This window comes from Procambarus clarkii, chromosome 89, assembly GCF_040958095.1.
Source record: "Procambarus clarkii isolate CNS0578487 chromosome 89, FALCON_Pclarkii_2.0, whole genome shotgun sequence".
In the NCBI taxonomy this organism is placed as follows: domain Eukaryota; kingdom Metazoa; phylum Arthropoda; class Malacostraca; order Decapoda; family Cambaridae; genus Procambarus; species Procambarus clarkii.
In genome coordinates this window covers 15,772,808-15,791,260 of record NC_091238.1, presented here as the reverse complement: position 1 = coordinate 15,791,260, position 18,453 = coordinate 15,772,808, and the positions used below count along the sequence as shown (strand labels likewise).

Below are 18,453 nucleotides of genomic sequence, written 5' to 3'. Positions count from 1 at the left end.
ATGTATATATATATATATATATATATGCACATACATATATATATATATATATATATATATATATATATATATATATATATATATATATATGCAGAATAACCACATATGAAAAATAGAAAATGCTTAACGCGTTTTCGGCTAATTCGCCTTCATCAGAGCAAAGTAGAATCCCTTTGCTCTGATGAAGGCGAATTAGCCGAAAACGCGTTAAGCATTTTCTATTTTTCATATGTGGTTATTCTGCATACTTGGATCAGTGTTTTTGTGATCATTGTTGCATATATATATATATATATATATATATATATATATATATATATATATATATATATATATATATATATATATGTGTTTCAATCACTTGGGCACTAAGAGACTCGAATCGCTGACGCCATGGGTGTGAGGCAGACGCTCCTCCACTGTTCAACGAGACTGGTGTACAATTAGAAAAATTTCAGAGACAACAATCCGCTGCCCAACTGAAATCTTATACTGTCGCCCGCTGCTCCTATGTACAGAGGAATAAGTATACCTATTATTTAAACGCTGGTATAATTGTAAATCAATTGTGTAAACACATCCGTTGCATTCTGTATGCTGGTTAGCGTTGAATGAATGTATAGTCACGTCTGTGGTAGGAAAAAAGACGAGACATGATCCCCATATACAAAATCCTGAAAGGATTATGCAAGGATGACAAAGATAGCCTTTTTGAAACTTTAAATGCACATACAGGAGTCGTGGATGCCTCCTCCATCAGAAACTTTAGGAGTGTTAGGTAGGGCGTGTTAGGTAGGCAGTGTTAGGTAGGGCGTGTTAGGTAGCCAGTGTTAGGTAGCCAGTGTTAGGTAGGGAGTGTTAGGTAAGCAGTGTTAGGTAGCTAGTGTTAGGTAGGCAGTGTTAGGTAGCCAGTGTTAGGTAGCCAGTGTTAGGTAGGCAGTGTTAGGTAGCCAGTGTTAGGTAGCCAGTGTTAGGTAGCCAGTGTTAGGCAGGCAGTGTTAGGTAGGCAGTGTTAGGCAGGCAGTGTTAGGCAGGCAGTGTTAGGTAAGCAGTGTTAGGTAGCCAGTGTTAGGTAGGCAGTGTTAGGTAAGCAGTGTTAGGTAGCCAGTGTTAGGTAGGCAGTGTTAGGTAGGCAGTGTTAGGTAGGCAGTGTTAGGTAGCCAGTGTTAGGTAGGCAGTGTTAGGTAGGCAGTGTTAGGTAGGCAGTGTTAGGTAGGCAGTGTTAGGTAGGGAGTGTTAGGTAAACAGTGTTAGGTAGGCAATGTTAGGTAGGCAGTGTTAGGTAGGCAGTGTTAGGTAGCCAGTGTTAGGTAGCCAGTGTTAGGTAGGCAGTGTTAGGTAGACAGTGTTAGGTAGGGAGTGTTAGGTAGCCAGTGTTAGGTAGCCAGTGTTAGGTAGCCAGTGTTAGGTAGACAGTGTTAGGTAGCCAGTGTTAGGTAGCCAGTGTTAGGTAGCCAGTGTTAGGTAGGCAGTGTTAGGTAGCCAGTGTTAGGTAGCCAGTGTTAGGTAGCCAGTGTTAGGTAGCCAGTGTTAGGTAGGCAGTGTTAGGTAGGCAGTGTTAGGTAGGGAGTGTTAGGCAAGTACGACCTGCCCCCCATCCATCACCAGTCTCCTTTAAACACTTATGACTTGATGGCCTACCAACTTCCCATCACACTCTCTGACAATTTTTAAACAAGTTCCTGCCAGAACTTGTAATTTCTCTCACACACTGTAATCTCCTGACTCTTGTTGACAGTGGTCCTCTCCTGGCTCTTGTTGACAGTGTCCTCTCCTGACTCTTGTTGACAGTGGTCCTCTCCTGGCTCTTGTTGACAGTGGTCCTCTTCTGGCTCTTGTTGACAGTGGTCCTCTTCTGGCTCTTGATGACAGTGGTCCTCTTCTGGCTCTTGTTGACAGTGGTCCTCTTCTGGCTCTTGTTGACAGTGGTGCTCTCCTGGCTCTTGTTGACAGTGGTGCTCTCCTGGCTCTTGTTGACAGTGGTCCTCTCCTGGCTCTTGTTGACAGTGTCCTCTCCTGACTCTTGTTGACAGTGGTGCTCTCCTGGCTCTTGTTGACAGTGGTGCTCTCCTGGCTCTTGTTGACAGTGGTCCTCTTCTGGCTCTTGATGACAGTGGTCCTCTTCTGGCTCTTGTTGACAGTGGTCCTCTTCTGGCTCTTGTTGACAGTGTCCTCTCCTGGCTCTTGTTGACAGTGGTCCTCTTCTGGCTCTTGTTGACAGTGGTCCTCTTCTGGCTCTTGTTGACAGTGGTCCTCTTCTGGCTCTTGTTGACAGTGGTCCTCTTCTGGCTCTTGTTGACAGTGTCCTCTCCTGGCTCTTGTTGACAGTGGTGCTCTCCTGGCTCTTGTTGACAGTGGTGCTCTCCTGGCTCTTGTTGACAGTGTCCTCTCCTGGCACTTGTCAACAGTCGTAAGATTTCCGCTCTGAAGTGTAAACTGTATGTCACAACTTTTCCTGTACAATCAAGCGCAAGGACAATTATATTTCTTAAATCTTTGACTTTCACGCACGCAAACACTGGTTGCTCTCAAGCAGTGTATTACAAAAAATGCATCTCAGCTTAGTACATAAGTTTCGTAATACAATGAACTTTTAGTGTGTTACGTCCGAATATCAAATGTTACTCACCTGCAGCTGCCCACCAGTCTTACTCACCTGGAGCTGCCCACCAGTCTTACTCACCTGCAGCTGCCCACCAGTCTCACTCACCTGGAGCTGCCCACCAGTCTCACTCACCTGCAGCTGCCCACCAGTCTCACTCACCTGGAGCTGCCCACCAGTCTCACTCACCTGCAGCTGCCCACCAATCTTACTCACCTGGAGCTGCCCAGCACAGTCTTAACAGCTAACTCACTCACCTAGAAGAGAGAAACCATGAGTCAGAGACAGAAGTGATCTGAGAATGCTGTTAAATAATATTATCTTATTCTTATCCTGAGAATATTATTGTTAAACAGTTGAATAATAATATACAGAACACACATCCAGCACACTGAAGCCCACTAGTGATGTGTTGGGATCAAACCATCGAGTATTATCATGGTAATATTACCATCTTCATGTTAAGGTATCTACATTTGGGTCTACTGGCCCAAGCCATTCTACTCCTATTTAACTGGCTTAGGGTTTTCAACTGATAAATTTAGCCGGCTCGCCTGATTTGCCACTCCGTCCAAAATGCCGCCTCCTAACCTAACCTAAGCATAAATATACAAACCCCAGCAACCCACCTAACCTATCGAACTCGTCAATAGAAAATGTGGATTATTTGTGGGCAGTTGCTTTTCACAGTAGGTTTACTATACGCTGGTTATCATAACGTACCAAATACAACCTATTAAGTTGAGAGGACGGGTTACTTATCATACAGTCAACCATTCACTCGTGGACTTAACAAGTCTTAGCTACTATGAAGTAAGTCTAAGTTTGAACAAATCCACAAGGGCCGTGACGAGGATTCGAACCTGCGTCCGGGAGCATCCCAGACACTGCCTTAATGTGTTTCTAAGACTAAGACTAAGTTTCTTCAAGACGTTTTCATTAACATTTTCCAAGATCCACATCTTCTTTGTGTTTAAAGCCTTTTCCCCACCTTTCTAAAGAATATTACCATCTTTATACAGCATTTTCCTACATGAAGACTATGTTCTGCGATCTACGTGAATTGTGTACACTATGGGGGCAAATTTCACATTATGGTTTTGCAAGATAAGGACAAGTAGTTATGTGGTGAGAACTCTATGTCACTGAGTATATAGCCCTTGGCAGGGATTTTGGAACAAAGAGCTGGGATATGAGGTCAAGGACCTGGGATATGAGGACAAAGAGCTGGGATATGACGATAAGGAACTAGGATACGAGGACAAAGAGGTGGGATATGACGATAAGGAACTAGGATATGAAGACAAAGAGCTGGGATATAACGATAAGGAGCTAGGATATAAGGACAAAAGAGCTAGGAGATAAGGACAAAAGAGCTGGGATACAAGTACGTAACAACGACACAGAGCCCAATCACTCTCCTGCAGGAGCCCCGCTCTCCCACCAACCACATTCCCCGTGACGGGAACCCCCAGAGATGCCAAAGAGGAGAAACACCAGCCGTCAGGTAAGCTCTGATGTGCTCCCCAGCTCCCCACCCCAACTCTCTCTCCGCCACCTCTGAGGATGCTGCTGATCTAGCAGTGTAGCGGTGACCTAACAAAGTGATCTAGGAACGTGTAGCTGACCTCTCCCACGCTCACAGGAAGTGAGTGACAGCGGCTAGCTTCTTTGATAAGGTTCCTCCCCCCCCCCCTGCCACCTGGCCCTCAGCCCACCTCATGAGTGCAGTGTTAGGTGGTGTTTACACCGTCACTCCCACGTACACAGTGCGTCCACCGTCACACGCCCAGGTATACTCTGTTTTTCACTCTAAAAGTGAAAAGTGGAAAGTCACTCAAAACCTGACTTGGAAATGCGTATAAATAAATAAATAAAATATATATATATATATATATATATATATATATATATATATATATATATATATATATATATATATATATATATATATAAAGCACCGAATCACTATTAAATTAAAGCACCGAATCGCGTGCAAATTATGAATTAATACGATAACTATTGAAATATCTTCGATCTCCTACCCAGTAAATTTCACAGTACTGATGATCGAATTTATCTTAAGTACCCACAGTCCTGTCTGTCTCTGCCTGTCTCTTTCTGACAGAGACAGAGACAAAAGGAGAAGTTACAGGTGAGAATGAAATCGTAAATGAGCCAAATTTGCTGATATTATGTATGACTTCAAGAGATAACCTCTGTGCCTTTATTAAATATCTATGTGATATAAACTGTGTGAGTGTGTGTATATAATAATTTAATTGTCCTCGTGGGGGGGAAAGGGTTGAGCTTTGGGTCTTTGGTCCCGTCTCTCAACTGCTATTCAACTAGTATACAGGTTTCTTATTGTATTGAGCTTTATCATACCTAAATCTGAACCTGTGAATAAAATCTGTCACCAACCCCGGTCGGTGGGAGCCGGTCGGCCGAGCGGACAGCACACTGGGCTCGTGATCCTGTGGTCCTGGGTTCGATCCCAGGCGCCGGCGAGAAACAATGGGCAGAGTTTCTTTCACTCTATGCCCCTGTTACCTAGCAGTAAAATAGGTACCTGGGTGTTAGTCAGCTGTCACGGACTGCTTCCTGGGGGTGGAGGCCTGGTCGAGGACCGGGCCGCGGGGACACTAAAAGCCCCGAAATCATCTCAAGATAACCTCAAGAAGAAGATAACCCATCACTTTCTAAAGCATTCCATTTCTTAACTATTCTAACGCATAATAAATTCTTTCTAATGTTTCTATGGCTCATTTGGGTACTAAGTCTCCACCTGTCTCTTCTTGTGAGAGTACCACTCTTGTTAAATATTGTGTCTTTATCCACCTTATCCATTCCCCTCTCAGAATTTCGTATGTAATAATCATGTCTCCCCCTAACTCTTTTTGTCTTCCAGCGACGTGAGGTTCAGATCGGGTAGTCTTCCTTCGTAGCTTATACCTCGTAGTTCCTGTGCTTGATTCCAGACCTTCACTGATTCTTGCTTGATTCTACACATACACTGATTCTTGCTAGATTTTTGCTTTATTCCACTCACTCCACGCCGGAACGGCGTTATATCTTACACAAGTTTCTAAAGACATTTCTTATGTTAGCCAACTATGCATATACCACCGATAATATCCTTTTGATATGGGGTTCAGAAGACAGGTTCGGTGTGATATCAACACTTAGATCCATCTCTCTGTCCGTTTCATAAAGGATTTTAATCTCCCATTCAGTGCCTTGAGTCTGACCTCCAGCTCCCTCCACTTAGCTCATATACTTCACATTCACTTGAGATAAACTCTAGTAGATATTTGTTGGACCATTCTTTCAGTTTGCTGAGGTAATTGTGTTCCCTCATGATGTCTTCGTCTTAATCCTCCTCATAATTTTACATGCCATAAAAAATTATGAGGATTAATCCACCTCATAAACAGTAAATATTGACAGGAATTCAACCAGGAAGATCATTTACAGGAGAGGAAACAGGAGAGAGAGAGAGAGAGAGAGAGAGAGAGAGAGAGAGAGAGAGAGAGAGAGAGAGAGAGAGAGAGAGAGAGAGAGAGAGAGCGAGAGAGAGAGAGAGAGAGAGAGAGAGAGAGAGAGAGAGAGAGAGAGAGAGAGAGAGAGAGAGAGTGAGAGTGAGAGTGAGAGAGAGAGAGAGAGAGAGAGAGAGAGAGAGAGAGAGAGAGAGAGAGAGAGAGAGAGAGTGAGAGAGAGAGAGAGAGAGAGAGAGAGAGAGAGAGAGAGAGAGAGAGAGAGAGAGAGAGAGAGAGAGAGAGAGAGAGAGAGAGAGAGAGAGAGAGAGAGAGAGAGAGAGAGAGAGCGAGAGAGAGAGAGAGATATCATCTTTCACGAGAATATCGAAGGTTCCCAGAGGTGCGGAGTGCCATATTTACTGAACCTTAACTAGGGCAGGCCAGGGGTTGACAGATGCCTTGTAAACACTCCAATTTGGGGATCCTATGTATACCTTACGACTGTCTCAACTGCCTCATTTACACCTCTAACTGCCTAGTGGTACTAGTACCCTGCACCACGGACTCCAGGGCGTATTAGCCCCTCCTGTAGTACAGACCTCGACGTCCTGGATTTCTTAATATAGGATCCCGGGAGACAGAAACGGTTGGGTACGCTTCCTATCACCTGATGTCTGGAACCATGGAGTTAGGCATCTGGTGAAGGTCAGCAGTTGACCGAAGGTGGAGACCTCAGTCAACTACTTCAGAATGCCTCTGTAACGGCTTCCGCTCTTAGACAACGGCAGTTACTCATAGTTGTGGCCTTCTCCGCCTCCCCGGACAGGTTCGACTCCCTCACACCTCACACTGCAGGTGAAAACCCACATAAAACGGGAGTGTTAGTCGATACGCTGCTGAGTTTACCAGACCCTGTGTATGTGGACGAGAGTGAGCTGTATGGCGTGGAATAGTGAACTTAATGGTAGTTTACACTGAGGTTGAAGGTCACGATGGGACCTCATGCGAGGAATAACAAGCCCTGTGGTCATTATGCCATTATAAATACGGTGTGGGGGAGTGACAGTGGTGACTCAGAGTGTCACGGGGGTCACTCGACACTACACTGGTCACCCACCTGCCCAGGTGCTCCACACCCACTTACCCACCTGCCCAGGTGCGCCACACCCACTTACCCACCTGCCCAGGTGCTCCACACCCACTTACCCGCCTGCCCAGGTGCTCCACACCCACTTACCCACCTGCCCAGCTGCTCCACACCCACTTACCCACCTGCCCGGGTACCCCACACCCACCTACCAACCTACCCACATACCCCACACCCACTTACCCACCTGCCCAGGTGCTCCACACCCACCTCCCCGGGTACCCCACACCCACTTACCCACCTGCCCAGGTGCTCCACAGTGGAAACATTGTGTTGTGTGTATAAGCGTGTCGACGCCCTCAAGGTGTGTGGAATAACACCTCCCCCGGCCAGACACCAATGAAACCCTAAACTTATACAAACATGAGGCACCGGTTGGGTGCCTTCCCCTGGGTGCCTCGTGAGGCCAGAAGACAGTGCCAAGGATGAGGAGGAGAGGGAGGAGGAACACGAAGGGGGAGTATAAAGGCAAAAGGAAAGAAATATCATCAAGGATGGATCTCTAATGGGGCCAATGATTAGATAAGGTAAGGCAAGGTAAGGTAAGGTTAGGTTTGGTTAGGTAAGGTTAGGTTAGGTTAGGTTAGGTTAGGTTAGGTTAGGTTAGGTTAGGTTAGATTAGGTTGACTAAGGTTAGGTTAGGTAAGGTTAGGTTAGGTTAGGTAAGGTTAGGTTAGGTTAGGTAAGGTTAGGTTAGGTAAGGTTAGGTTGGGTAAGGTTAGGTTAGGTTAGGTAAGGTTAGGTTAGGTAAGGTTAGGTTAGGTAAGGTTAGGTTAGGTAAGGTTAGGTTTGGTTGGGTAAGGTTAGGTTAGGTTAGGTAAGGTTAGGTAAGGTTAAGTTAGGTAAGCCTATGTTAGTAGATAGCGTAAGGTAAGGTTAGGTTATATGTTAAGCTATTTTCTTCTTTGTCATCGCCCTGGGCGCTAACAGGTAAACAGGCCGGCACCGTGGGTGCCACCTAATGCCACCCCCACAGTCGTGGGCGTTAACCAGTGCCACTCACTCCCCAACCATCACTGTGGGCAACACCTGCGTCACTCATAACTCAAAATCTTGTCCTCATATCCTTTCACCATGGCCTCATATCTCAGCTACTTGTCCTCATATCCGAGCGACTTGTGCTCATAACCCTTCCAAGTGGAAGACAGAGTGCCTTAGCGCTGTCGCCTCGTAACTACACTGTTCCAACTGTAGTTTAAGTTCTCACCGCCAGAGTGCCACACACCGGCACCCTGTGTAGTGCCAACTTTAAACATCTTAAATACAATTTTGATTGTTTCCAGCTGCACCTTAACTATCCTCTATTGTCTTTCTTAAATTTCTTTTTTCTTACCTTTGTTCTGTTTTATTTAAAGATAACTATATATATATATATATATATATATATATATATATATATATATATATATATATATATATACATATAGGTACCACCTCTGATGCAATTGTAAGGACCCACAGCCTCGAAGAAGAGAACAAAGAGCATTCAGATAAAAATTTGCAATTTAACTCTGAATACGTACGAGTGTTCACTTCTCTGCCACCTCTTTTTATATTTTATGTTGTACACTTTATTATACAAGGTTATACAGTTATATGTCTGATTGTTTACAAAAAGAGAACATTAAGAGGAAATAGGGAGAAGTTTGTTTCCTAGAGGCTATAGATTTCCTCGAACTCCTCCGACGCCGGGCAGGAACCGAGGACGCAGACGGGCATTCCCCCTCTGGATCGCGACACTGAGGCGCTGAAAGAGAAAACTTGCCGCTCTAGGGGTCTCTTGTAGTGTCAATGAGCTTGAAACCAAAATCCTTAAGAAACCTCCTTGCACTGTCTCCCCATGGGCCTAGGGTCTCAGATCCTATTGGACGAAGTTGTACCGATGATATATTTCCCTGTACTTGGCTGACTTGTATCTTTCTCTGTGTGTGGCCGCGGCTCCTGCTTGGCCGGCAGAGAGGTTATGTATGTGGTTGCCAGGGTGGTAAACGCAAGTGTAGTCCCACGCCAACTGTCTGCCACCCTTCCAAGGGCGCAGTGTGATTCCATCTATATATATATATATATATATATATATATATATATATATATATATATATATATATATATATATATATATATATATATATATATATATATATATATTCAATGAATTCAAAGGTCTGTGGTTTATTAACATATTGAGAGGAGCAGAGAAGGTTACGTAGAACACGCCATAGAATACAAGCTCGAGACCTGATCTTGTGTTGCACAGTCAACAGCATGACAGCTCATCTGGGGAAAGCAACAACGTTGGTCGTGTCAGTCGTAACTGCAATACAGTCACAAGTGTTTCTCTAACAGGGAAATAATTACAGGTGACTGTTGTGCTTTTGATGCATCGCCAGAGGTAGAGCAGAAGACACAGAATATTTAGGACTACGAGAGTACTTGGGGATGTTAATTTTGTTCTAGATTTCATTTGCTTATGTATGATTTTCCCCGAGTATAGAGTATAAAGTGAATATCAACAAGCTTAGCTCAGTGAGAGGGGTGGGGGGGGGGGTGGAGGAGATTATCAAATATCTCTTTCTTGTAGTGCCCAGTTGGCTGTGGGTGTGTGTAGGTGGTGGATGGGGTCACCAGCCAGCGTGTGTAGTGGGCAGCTTGCCTTGGCAGACATAGTCACTACTGACGTGGATCTAAACCCACACACACACACACACACACACACATATGCGGCATATGCGAGGCTGGCTAACATCAGAACGGCGTTCAGGAACCTGTGTAAGGAATCATTCAGAATCTTGTACACCACATATGTAAGACCAATCCTGGAGTATGCGGCCCCAGCATGGAGCCCGTACCTTGTCAAGCACAAGACGAAGCTGGAAAAAGTCCAAAGGTATGCTACTAGACTAGTCCCAGAACTAAGAGGCATGAGTTATGAGGAAAGGCTGCGGGAAATGCACCTCACGACACTGGAAGACAGAAGAGTAAGGGGGGACATGATCACAACCTACAAAATCCTCAGGGGAATCGACCGGGTAAACAAGGACGAACTTTTCAACACTGGTGGGACGCGAACAAGGGGACACAGGTGGAAGCTGAGTACCCAAATGAGCCACAGAGACGTTAGAAAGAACTTTTTCAGTGTCAGAGTAGTTAGCAAATGGAATGCATTAGGAAGTGATGTGGTGGAGGCTGACTCCATTCACAGTTTCAAATGTAGATATGATAGAGCCCAATAGGCTCAGGAATCTGTACACCAGTTGATTGACGGTTGAGAGGCGGGACCAAAGAGCCAGAGCTCAACCCCCGCAAGCACAATTAGGTGAGTACAATTAGGTGAGTACACACACACACACACACACACACACACACACACACACACACACACTCCACAGGTAGAGGCTAAGACTCCACAGGTACTGCGTAAGACACTTAATATTTAAGACTACGAGATTACTTGGTTAATGGTTGTTAGAGTTTAACCCAAGCAAATGTAATGTAATTGGAAATGTAATGTAATGAAGACAGGTGTAGGGAGCAGGAGACCAGATACAAGGTATCATTTGGGAGATGAAATACTTCAAGTCAGAGAGAAAGACCTGGGGGTTGATATCACGCCAGACCTGTCCCCTGAAGCTCATATCAAGAGATAACATCAGCGGCATATGCCAGGTTGGCTAACATAAAAACGACCTTTAGAAACTTGTGTAAGGAATCTTTCAGAACTTTGTTTACCACATAAGTCAGACCAATCCTGGAGTATGCGGCTCCAGCTTGGAGTCCATATCTAGTCAAGCTAAACTTGACTAAACTAAACTGACTAAACTGGAAAAGGTTCAAAGGGTTGCCACCAGACTAGTACCCGAGCTGAGAGGTATGAGCTACGAGGAGAGACTACGGGAATTAAACCTCACGTCACTGAGAAACAGAAGAGTTACAGGGGACATGATCACCACAAACAAGATTCTCAGAGGAATTGATAGGGTAGATAAAGACAGGCTATTTAACCCAAGGGGCACACGCACTAGGGGACATAGGTGGAAATTGAGTGCCCAAATGAGCCATAGAGACGTTAGAAAGAATTTTTTCAGTGTCAGAGTTATAGACAAATGGAATGCACTAGGAAGTGATGTGGTGGAGGCTGACTCCATACACAGCTTCAAGTGTAGATATGATAGAGCCCAATAGGCTCAAGAACCTGTACACCTGTTGATTGATAGTTGAGAGCCGGGACCAAAGAGTCAGAGCTCAACCCCCACAATCACAACTCGGTAAGTACACACACAAACACACTAGATAATGACTGAGGGTTGAGAGAGGAAGGGGAAGAGTGAGTTAGGGAACAAAAACATATGCCACAAGGTGTCATATGTTTTTCTCCCTCAACGGTCACAAACTACATAAGAAACGGAACAAGAGGCCATTAACATACACTAAAAACATCCAGGAAGATAAAAGCCTTTTATCAGCCCACAGCCTTGAAAAAAAAAACTTTAAACCACAGCTCCACCTCCAGATCCTCCATTGCCAAGCCCACTACCCACTTCCTCAGCAGCACCAATACCCGTCCCTCCAAAAGTCCTCAGCACGCACCTTCCCCCCCCCCTCCCCTCCCCTCCCCCCATCTCAGCTTGTTCCTGATCCGCCAAGCGTCAAATCTGAAGTTGTCATTTGTAACCGCAAGCTTACGAACCTTAGGGAAACCCTACCAAGCTGAATTATTGTCCTTAAGCACACAAGTGAGAGTGTGTTGACGCTGAGTGTCACCTCTTCCTCCCTTGTCTGGTTACGTGTCTCATGTCTTGTTCTGTTGTCTGATTGGTGGGTTGTGTCCTTTGTTCTATCGTCTGGGTGAGGGCTTGTTCATCTTGGATCCGTCGTTCTATCGTCTGGGTGGGGGCTTGTTCATCTGGTATCCGTCGTTCTATCGTCTGGGCGGGGGCTTGTTCATCTGGTATCCGTTGTTCTATCGTCTGGACGGGGGCTTGTTCATCTTGGATCCGTTGTTCTATCGTCTGGGTGGGGGCTTGTTCATCTGGTATCCGTCGTTCTATCGTCTGGGCGGGGGCTTGTTCATCTGGTATCCGTCGTTCTACCGTCTGGGTGAGGGCTTGTTCATCTTGGATCCGTTGTTCTATCGTCTGGACGGGGCTTGTCTCTGTTGTTCAACCGTCTGTGTGGGGGGTTCTATCTGTTATTCTATCATCTACCCTCCTTAACCTGCAAGTCTTCAACCATCCTCCCTGGCCTCCGGTTGTAACCACTTGTGACCGGTTGCCAGTGACAAGTACTGCAAGTCACACATCCGTTATACAATAACACTGAAGATGGGTTCGTGACCCCTCAAGTATCTGTTGGATAATGCTTAAGATATAAGCCTATTCTACCATCTTCTTTTGAAAGGGAACGAGTCAGTGCCAAGGAACCACTGATGCAACATCTCACTGTTTCTTGGCAATCATCTGAGGCACCTAGTGTCTGCCCCCGTGAGTGTGTGTGTGTGTGTGTGTGTGGGGCCGCGCGCGCGTGTGCTTGCGTGCGTGTGCAAAACACCCAACAGCCTAGTTGTTGCTCTCTCAACTCTATCATCCTGTCCTCTCGCCTAACACGACAAAATATTTTTACGGAAATCGACAAATCCGTTTGAAATGCGACGCATTCGTCAACATTAACGCACCGTCATATTAACGTTATCAATATGCGCCAGCCTCGATATCTTAGGTGGGTTGGTTGGGTTTGTTCATGGATGATTAGGCTAAAGAGTTGAATTTCTTAGGGAGTGTCAACTAGTGAGACCGGCCTGCTCGCTTACCCAGGATAACCTAGCCTATCCTAACCCAGGATAACATAACTTCCTAACCCAGGATAACCATAACCTTCACTAACCCAGGCTAACAATAACCTATAATAACCCAGGATAACCTATCCAAACCCAGGATAACCTAAACTATCCTAACCCAAGATAACCTAAGCTAAGATAACCTAACCCAGGATAACGAAAATAAGAGATTTTGAGTGACATATATGGTGTGGCCCTAGGTGTGTGACGTCACTCTGACGTCACGCAGTTCCTGCCGGTATAGGTGTTAGGTCCCAGGCAGTGACGTCACTGTCTGGAGGGATCCCAGGCAGTGACGTCACTGTCTGGAGGGGTCCCTGGCAGTGACGTCACTGTCTGGAGGGATCCCAGGCAGTGACGTCACTGTCTGGAGGGATCCCAGGCAGTGACGTCACTGTCTGGAGGGGTCCCTGGCAGTGACGTCACTGTCTGGAGGGGTCCCTGGCAGTGACGTCACTGTCTGGAGGGGTCCCTGGCAGTGACGACACTGTCTGGAGGGGTCCCAGGCAGTGACGTCACTGTCTGAAGGGGTCCCAGGCAGTGACGTCACTGTCTGGAGGGGTCCCAGGCAGTGACGTCACTGGAGGGGTCCCAGGCAGTGACGTCACTGTCTGGAGAGATCCCAGGCAGTGACATCACTGTCTGGAGAGGTCCCAGAGTGACGTCACGCTCTTTTACCTAATATTTATATAAGCCACAACTCTGATCAGTCAAACTGGTGTGACATCAGGGAGGCTCGGGCTCCACCCAGTGCCACTGCCGTCTCCCACGCTGTACTGGAAGAGTGCCATGTACACCTGACACGCTTGGCACCACTACCACGACCAGGGTGCCACCTACACCTGGCATATCTGGTACTGCTACACTGACGAGGGTGTCACGTGAATCTAACATGTCTGGCATCACAATCACGGCGATGGTGTCACGTTCACCTGTGGTGCCAGCCACTAGACCTCAGAGAGGGTGTCACCTTCACCTGTGGTGCCAGCCACTAGACCTCAGAGAGGGTGTCACCTTCACCTGTGGTGCCAGCCACTAGACCTCAGAGAGGGTGTCACGTTCACCTGTGGTGCCAGGCACTAGACCTGACGTTCCTACACCAAACACCTCTTGGACGTTCATCACAGCCTGAAGAAACCACCATGTCCGACACGCTACCTAAGAGCTGCCCCCACTGCTCTTGACACGCTACTGCTTGACACTGCTGTCGTACTGCTATGGCTTGACACCCCTGTCACACCTTAGGCTTGACACCCTTGTCACACCTTAGGCTTGACACCCCTATCACACCTTAGGCTTGACACCCCTATCACACCTTAGGCTTGACACCCTTGTCATACCTTAGGCTTGACACCCCTGTCATACCTTAGGCATGACACCCCTGTCACACCTTAGGCTTGACACCCTTGTCACACCTTAGGCTTGACACCCCTATCACACCTTAGGCTTGACACCCTTGTCATACCTTAGGCTTGACACCCCTGTCATACCTTAGGCATGATACCCCTGTCATACCTTAGGCTAGACACCATTGTCATACCTTAGGCTAGACACCCTTATCATACCTTACGCTTGACACCCTTGTCATACCTTAAGCTTGACATCCTTATAATACCTTAGGCTTGACACCCCTGTCATACCTTAGGCTAGACACCATTGTCATACCTTAGGCATGGCACCTCTGTCACACCTTAGGCTTGACACCCTAGTCACACCTTAGGCTTGACACCCATGTCACACCTTAGGCTTGACACCCTTATCATACCTTACGCTTGACACCCTTGTCATACCTTAGGCTTCAGAGCTTCGCCATACCACTAATGACAGAATGTCACTCAAAGGTGACAGAACTAACGCTATGACCAATTGGATGGTCAGAAGTAACATTCGCATCTTCACTTGCGAGAACAGTGCCTATAGCTGCTGGCGCGGTGGTAACACACTCACCCTCGCACATCAACAGTCCTGGTTCGAGCCCCTGACCAGGAAGGATTGACTGGGCGCCAATTCTTAACTGTTCGCCCAGCAATAATTGGGTACCTGGTTGTTAAGTGTTGATAGTCGATTGGCGGGCACTGTGCCTCTTGTATTGTACCCAGACGGCACTGTACCGTCCATGTTGTACCCACACGGCACTGTACCGTCCATGTTGTACCCACACGGCACTGTACCGCCCGTGTTGTACCCACACGGCACTGTACCGCCCGTGTTGTACCCACACGGCACTGTACCGCCCGTGTTGTACCCACACGGCACTGTACCGTCCATGTTGTACCCACACGGCACTGTACCGTCCATGTTGTACCCACACGGCACTGTACCGTCCATGTTGTACCCACACGGCACTGTACCGCCCGTGTTGTACCCACACGGCACTGTACCGCCCGTGTTGTACCCACACGGCACTGTACCACCAGTGTTGGAACAAAATGACAGAGCACTGGAACGTTAATGATCTCTTTCTCCTGATAATTACCATACCTCTTGCTCCCCCCCCCCCCCTCTCTCTCTCTCTCTCTCTCTCTCTCTCTCTCTCTCTCTCTCTCTCTCTCTCTCTCTCTCTCTCTCTCTCTCTCTCTCACACCTCACTGTATACTCCTGACAATCACTACTTTACCTCACCCGTCTCTTCATCAGGTAAAGCCAGGTAAACATACCTTGTTTATTAAGGTATTTATCGCCAAATATTTAGACCAAGGCAACCACTTACCTAACATTGTAAACATTGGTGCTTACCTAACATTGTAAACATTGGTGCTTACCTAACATTGTAAACATTGGTGCTTACCTAACATTGTAAACATTGGTGCTTACCTAACATTGTAAACATTGGTGCTTACCTAACATTGTAAACATTGGTGCTTACCTAACATTGTAAACATTGGTGCTTACCTAACATTGTTTAGCCAACAGTGAAGGTGGGGAACGTGAGCTCTAGCACAGGCTGGTATTAATGAGGGTAGGCTGGTATTAATGAGGGTAGGCTGGTATTAATGAGGGTAAGCTGGTATTAATGAGAGTAGGCTGGTATTAATGAGGGTAGGCTGGTATTAATGAGGGTAGGCTGGTATTAATGGAGGGTAGGCTGGTATTAATGAGGGTAGGCTGGTATTAATGAGGGTAGGCTGGTATTAATGAGGGTAGGCTGGTATTAATGGAGGGTAGGCTGGTATTAATGAGGGTAGGCTGGTATTAATTAGGGTAGGCTGGTATTAATGAGGGTAGGTTGGTATTAATGAGGGTAAGCTGGTATTAATGAGGGTAGGCTGGTATTAATGAGGGTAGGCTGGTATTAATGAGGGTAGGCTGGTATTAATTAGGGTAGGCTGGTATTAATGAGGGTAGGTTGGTATTAATGAGAGTAGGCTGGTATTAATGAGGGTAGGCTGGTATTAATGAGGGTAGGCTGGTATTAATGAGGGTAGGCTGGTATTAATGGAGGGTAGGCTGGTATTAATGAGGGTAGGCTGGTATTAATGAGGGTAGGCTGGTATTAATGAGGGTAGGCTGGTATTAATGAGGGTAAGCTGGTATTAATGAGGGTAGGCTGGTATTAATGAGGGTAGGCTGGTATTAATGAGGGTAGGCTGGTATTAATGAGGGTAGGCTGGTATTAATGGAGGGTAGGCTGGTATTAATGAGGGTAGGCTGGTATTAATGAGGGTAGGCTGGTATTAATGAGGGTAGGCTGGTATTAATGGAGGGTAGGCTGGTATTAATGAGGGTAGGCTGGTATTAATGAGGGTAGGCTGGTATTAATGGAGGGTAGGCTGGTATTAATGAGGGTAGGCTGGTATTAATGAGGGTAGGCTGGTATTAATGAGGGTAGGCTGGTATTAATGGGGGTAGGCTGGTATTAATGGGGGTAGGCTGGTATTAATGAGGGTAGGCTGGTATTAATGAGGGTAGGCTGGTATTAATGGGGGTAGGCTGGTATTAATGGGGGTAGGCTGGTATTAATGAGGGTAGAATACTGGTGAACCGTTGACTAGTTTGCCAGGACTGGCCATCAGAGTTCGCTCACTTGCTCTCTTTACTGCCAATCAGGAAGGTAAGGCTATGCAGCACTTGGAAGGGATATGTGGATAAGGATTTGGGATGGGACGGGGGGGGGGGAAGGAATGGTGCCCAACCACTTTGACAGTCGGGGATTGAACGCCGACCTGCATGAAACGTCGCTCTACCGTCCAGTCCAAGTGGTTAGGCGACCCATCAGCAAGTGAAGTCCATTTGCTCGATATAATTAATTTTGGACACGCCTTGAGAGGCAAAGGTAACTGTCTGGGTCGTCCACTACCGGGTGGTCGCTATAGGTGGCTGTCTGGGTCGTCCACTACCGGGTGGTCGCTATAGGTGGCTGTCTGGGTCGTCCACTACCGGGTGGACGCTATAGGTGGCTGCCTGAGTCGTCCACTACCGGATGGACGTTGTAGGTGGCTGCCTGAGTCGTCCACTACCGGGTGGTCGCTATAGGTGGCTGTCTGGGTCGTCCACTACCGGGTGGACGCTATAGGTGGCTGCCTGAGTCGTCCACTACCGGGTAGACGTTGTAGGTGGCTGCCTGAGTCGTCCACTACCGGGTGGTCGCTATAGGTGGCTGTCTGGGTCGTCCACTACCGGGTGGACGCTATAGGTGGCTGTCTGGGTAGTCCACTATCGGGTGGACGCTATAGGTGGTTGTCTGGGTCGTCCACTACCGGGTGGACGCTATAGATGGCTGTCTGGGTCGTCCACTACCGGGTGGACGCTATAGGTGGCTGTCTGGGTCGTCCACTACCGGGTGGACGCTATAGGTGGCTGTGTGGGTCGTCCACTACCGGGTGGTCGCTATAGGTGGCTGCCTGAGTCGTCCACTACCGGGTGGACGCTATAGGTGGCTGCCTGAGTCGTCCACTACCGGGTAGACGCTATAGGTGGCTGCCTGGGTCGTCCACTACCGGGTAGACGCTATAGGTGGCTGCCTGGGTCGTCTACTACCGGGTAGACGCTATAGGTGGCTGCCTGAGTCGTTCACTACCGGGTAGACGCTATAGGTGGCTGCCTGGGTCGTTCACTACCGGGTAGACGCTATAGGTGGCTGCCTGGGTCGTCCACTACCGGGTAGACGCTATAGGTGGCTGCCTGGGTCGTCCACTACCGGGTGGTCGCTATAGGTGGCTGCCTGGGTCGTCCACTACCAAGAACTGTAGCCGAGAAGAAATTCTTGGTAGATTCGATTGGTTGTCTTGGCCGCCACTTCGATACAAACATTCAACTGGCCAAGCCCAGAACACAACGTTCAGGCGCTCCTGGGGACTCACTGGGAGCCTTGTTTCCTTTACAACACGCTGCGTAGGTTATCTTGAGGTTATCTTGAGATGATTTCGGGGCTTTAGTGTCCCCGCGGCCCGGTCCT

General features: G+C 47.3%; 1 protein-coding gene across 1 annotated transcript; it reads right to left on the bottom strand.

Annotated features, from left to right (window-relative positions):
• Nucleotides 1–1,670: 1,670 nt before the first annotated feature.
• On the bottom strand, nt 1,671–15,386 carry LOC138359211 (nuclear mitotic apparatus protein 1-like). Its single transcript, XM_069318203.1, has 5 exons — nt 15,170–15,386; nt 12,010–12,377; nt 3,466–3,597; nt 2,819–2,859; nt 1,671–2,424 (listed from the first exon to the last, which is right to left on the bottom strand). Exons 1-5 carry the CDS (start codon nt 15,384–15,386, stop codon nt 1,671–1,673), a joined length of 1,512 nt encoding a protein of 503 aa, XP_069174304.1.
• Nucleotides 15,387–18,453: the final 3,067 nt, after the last annotated feature.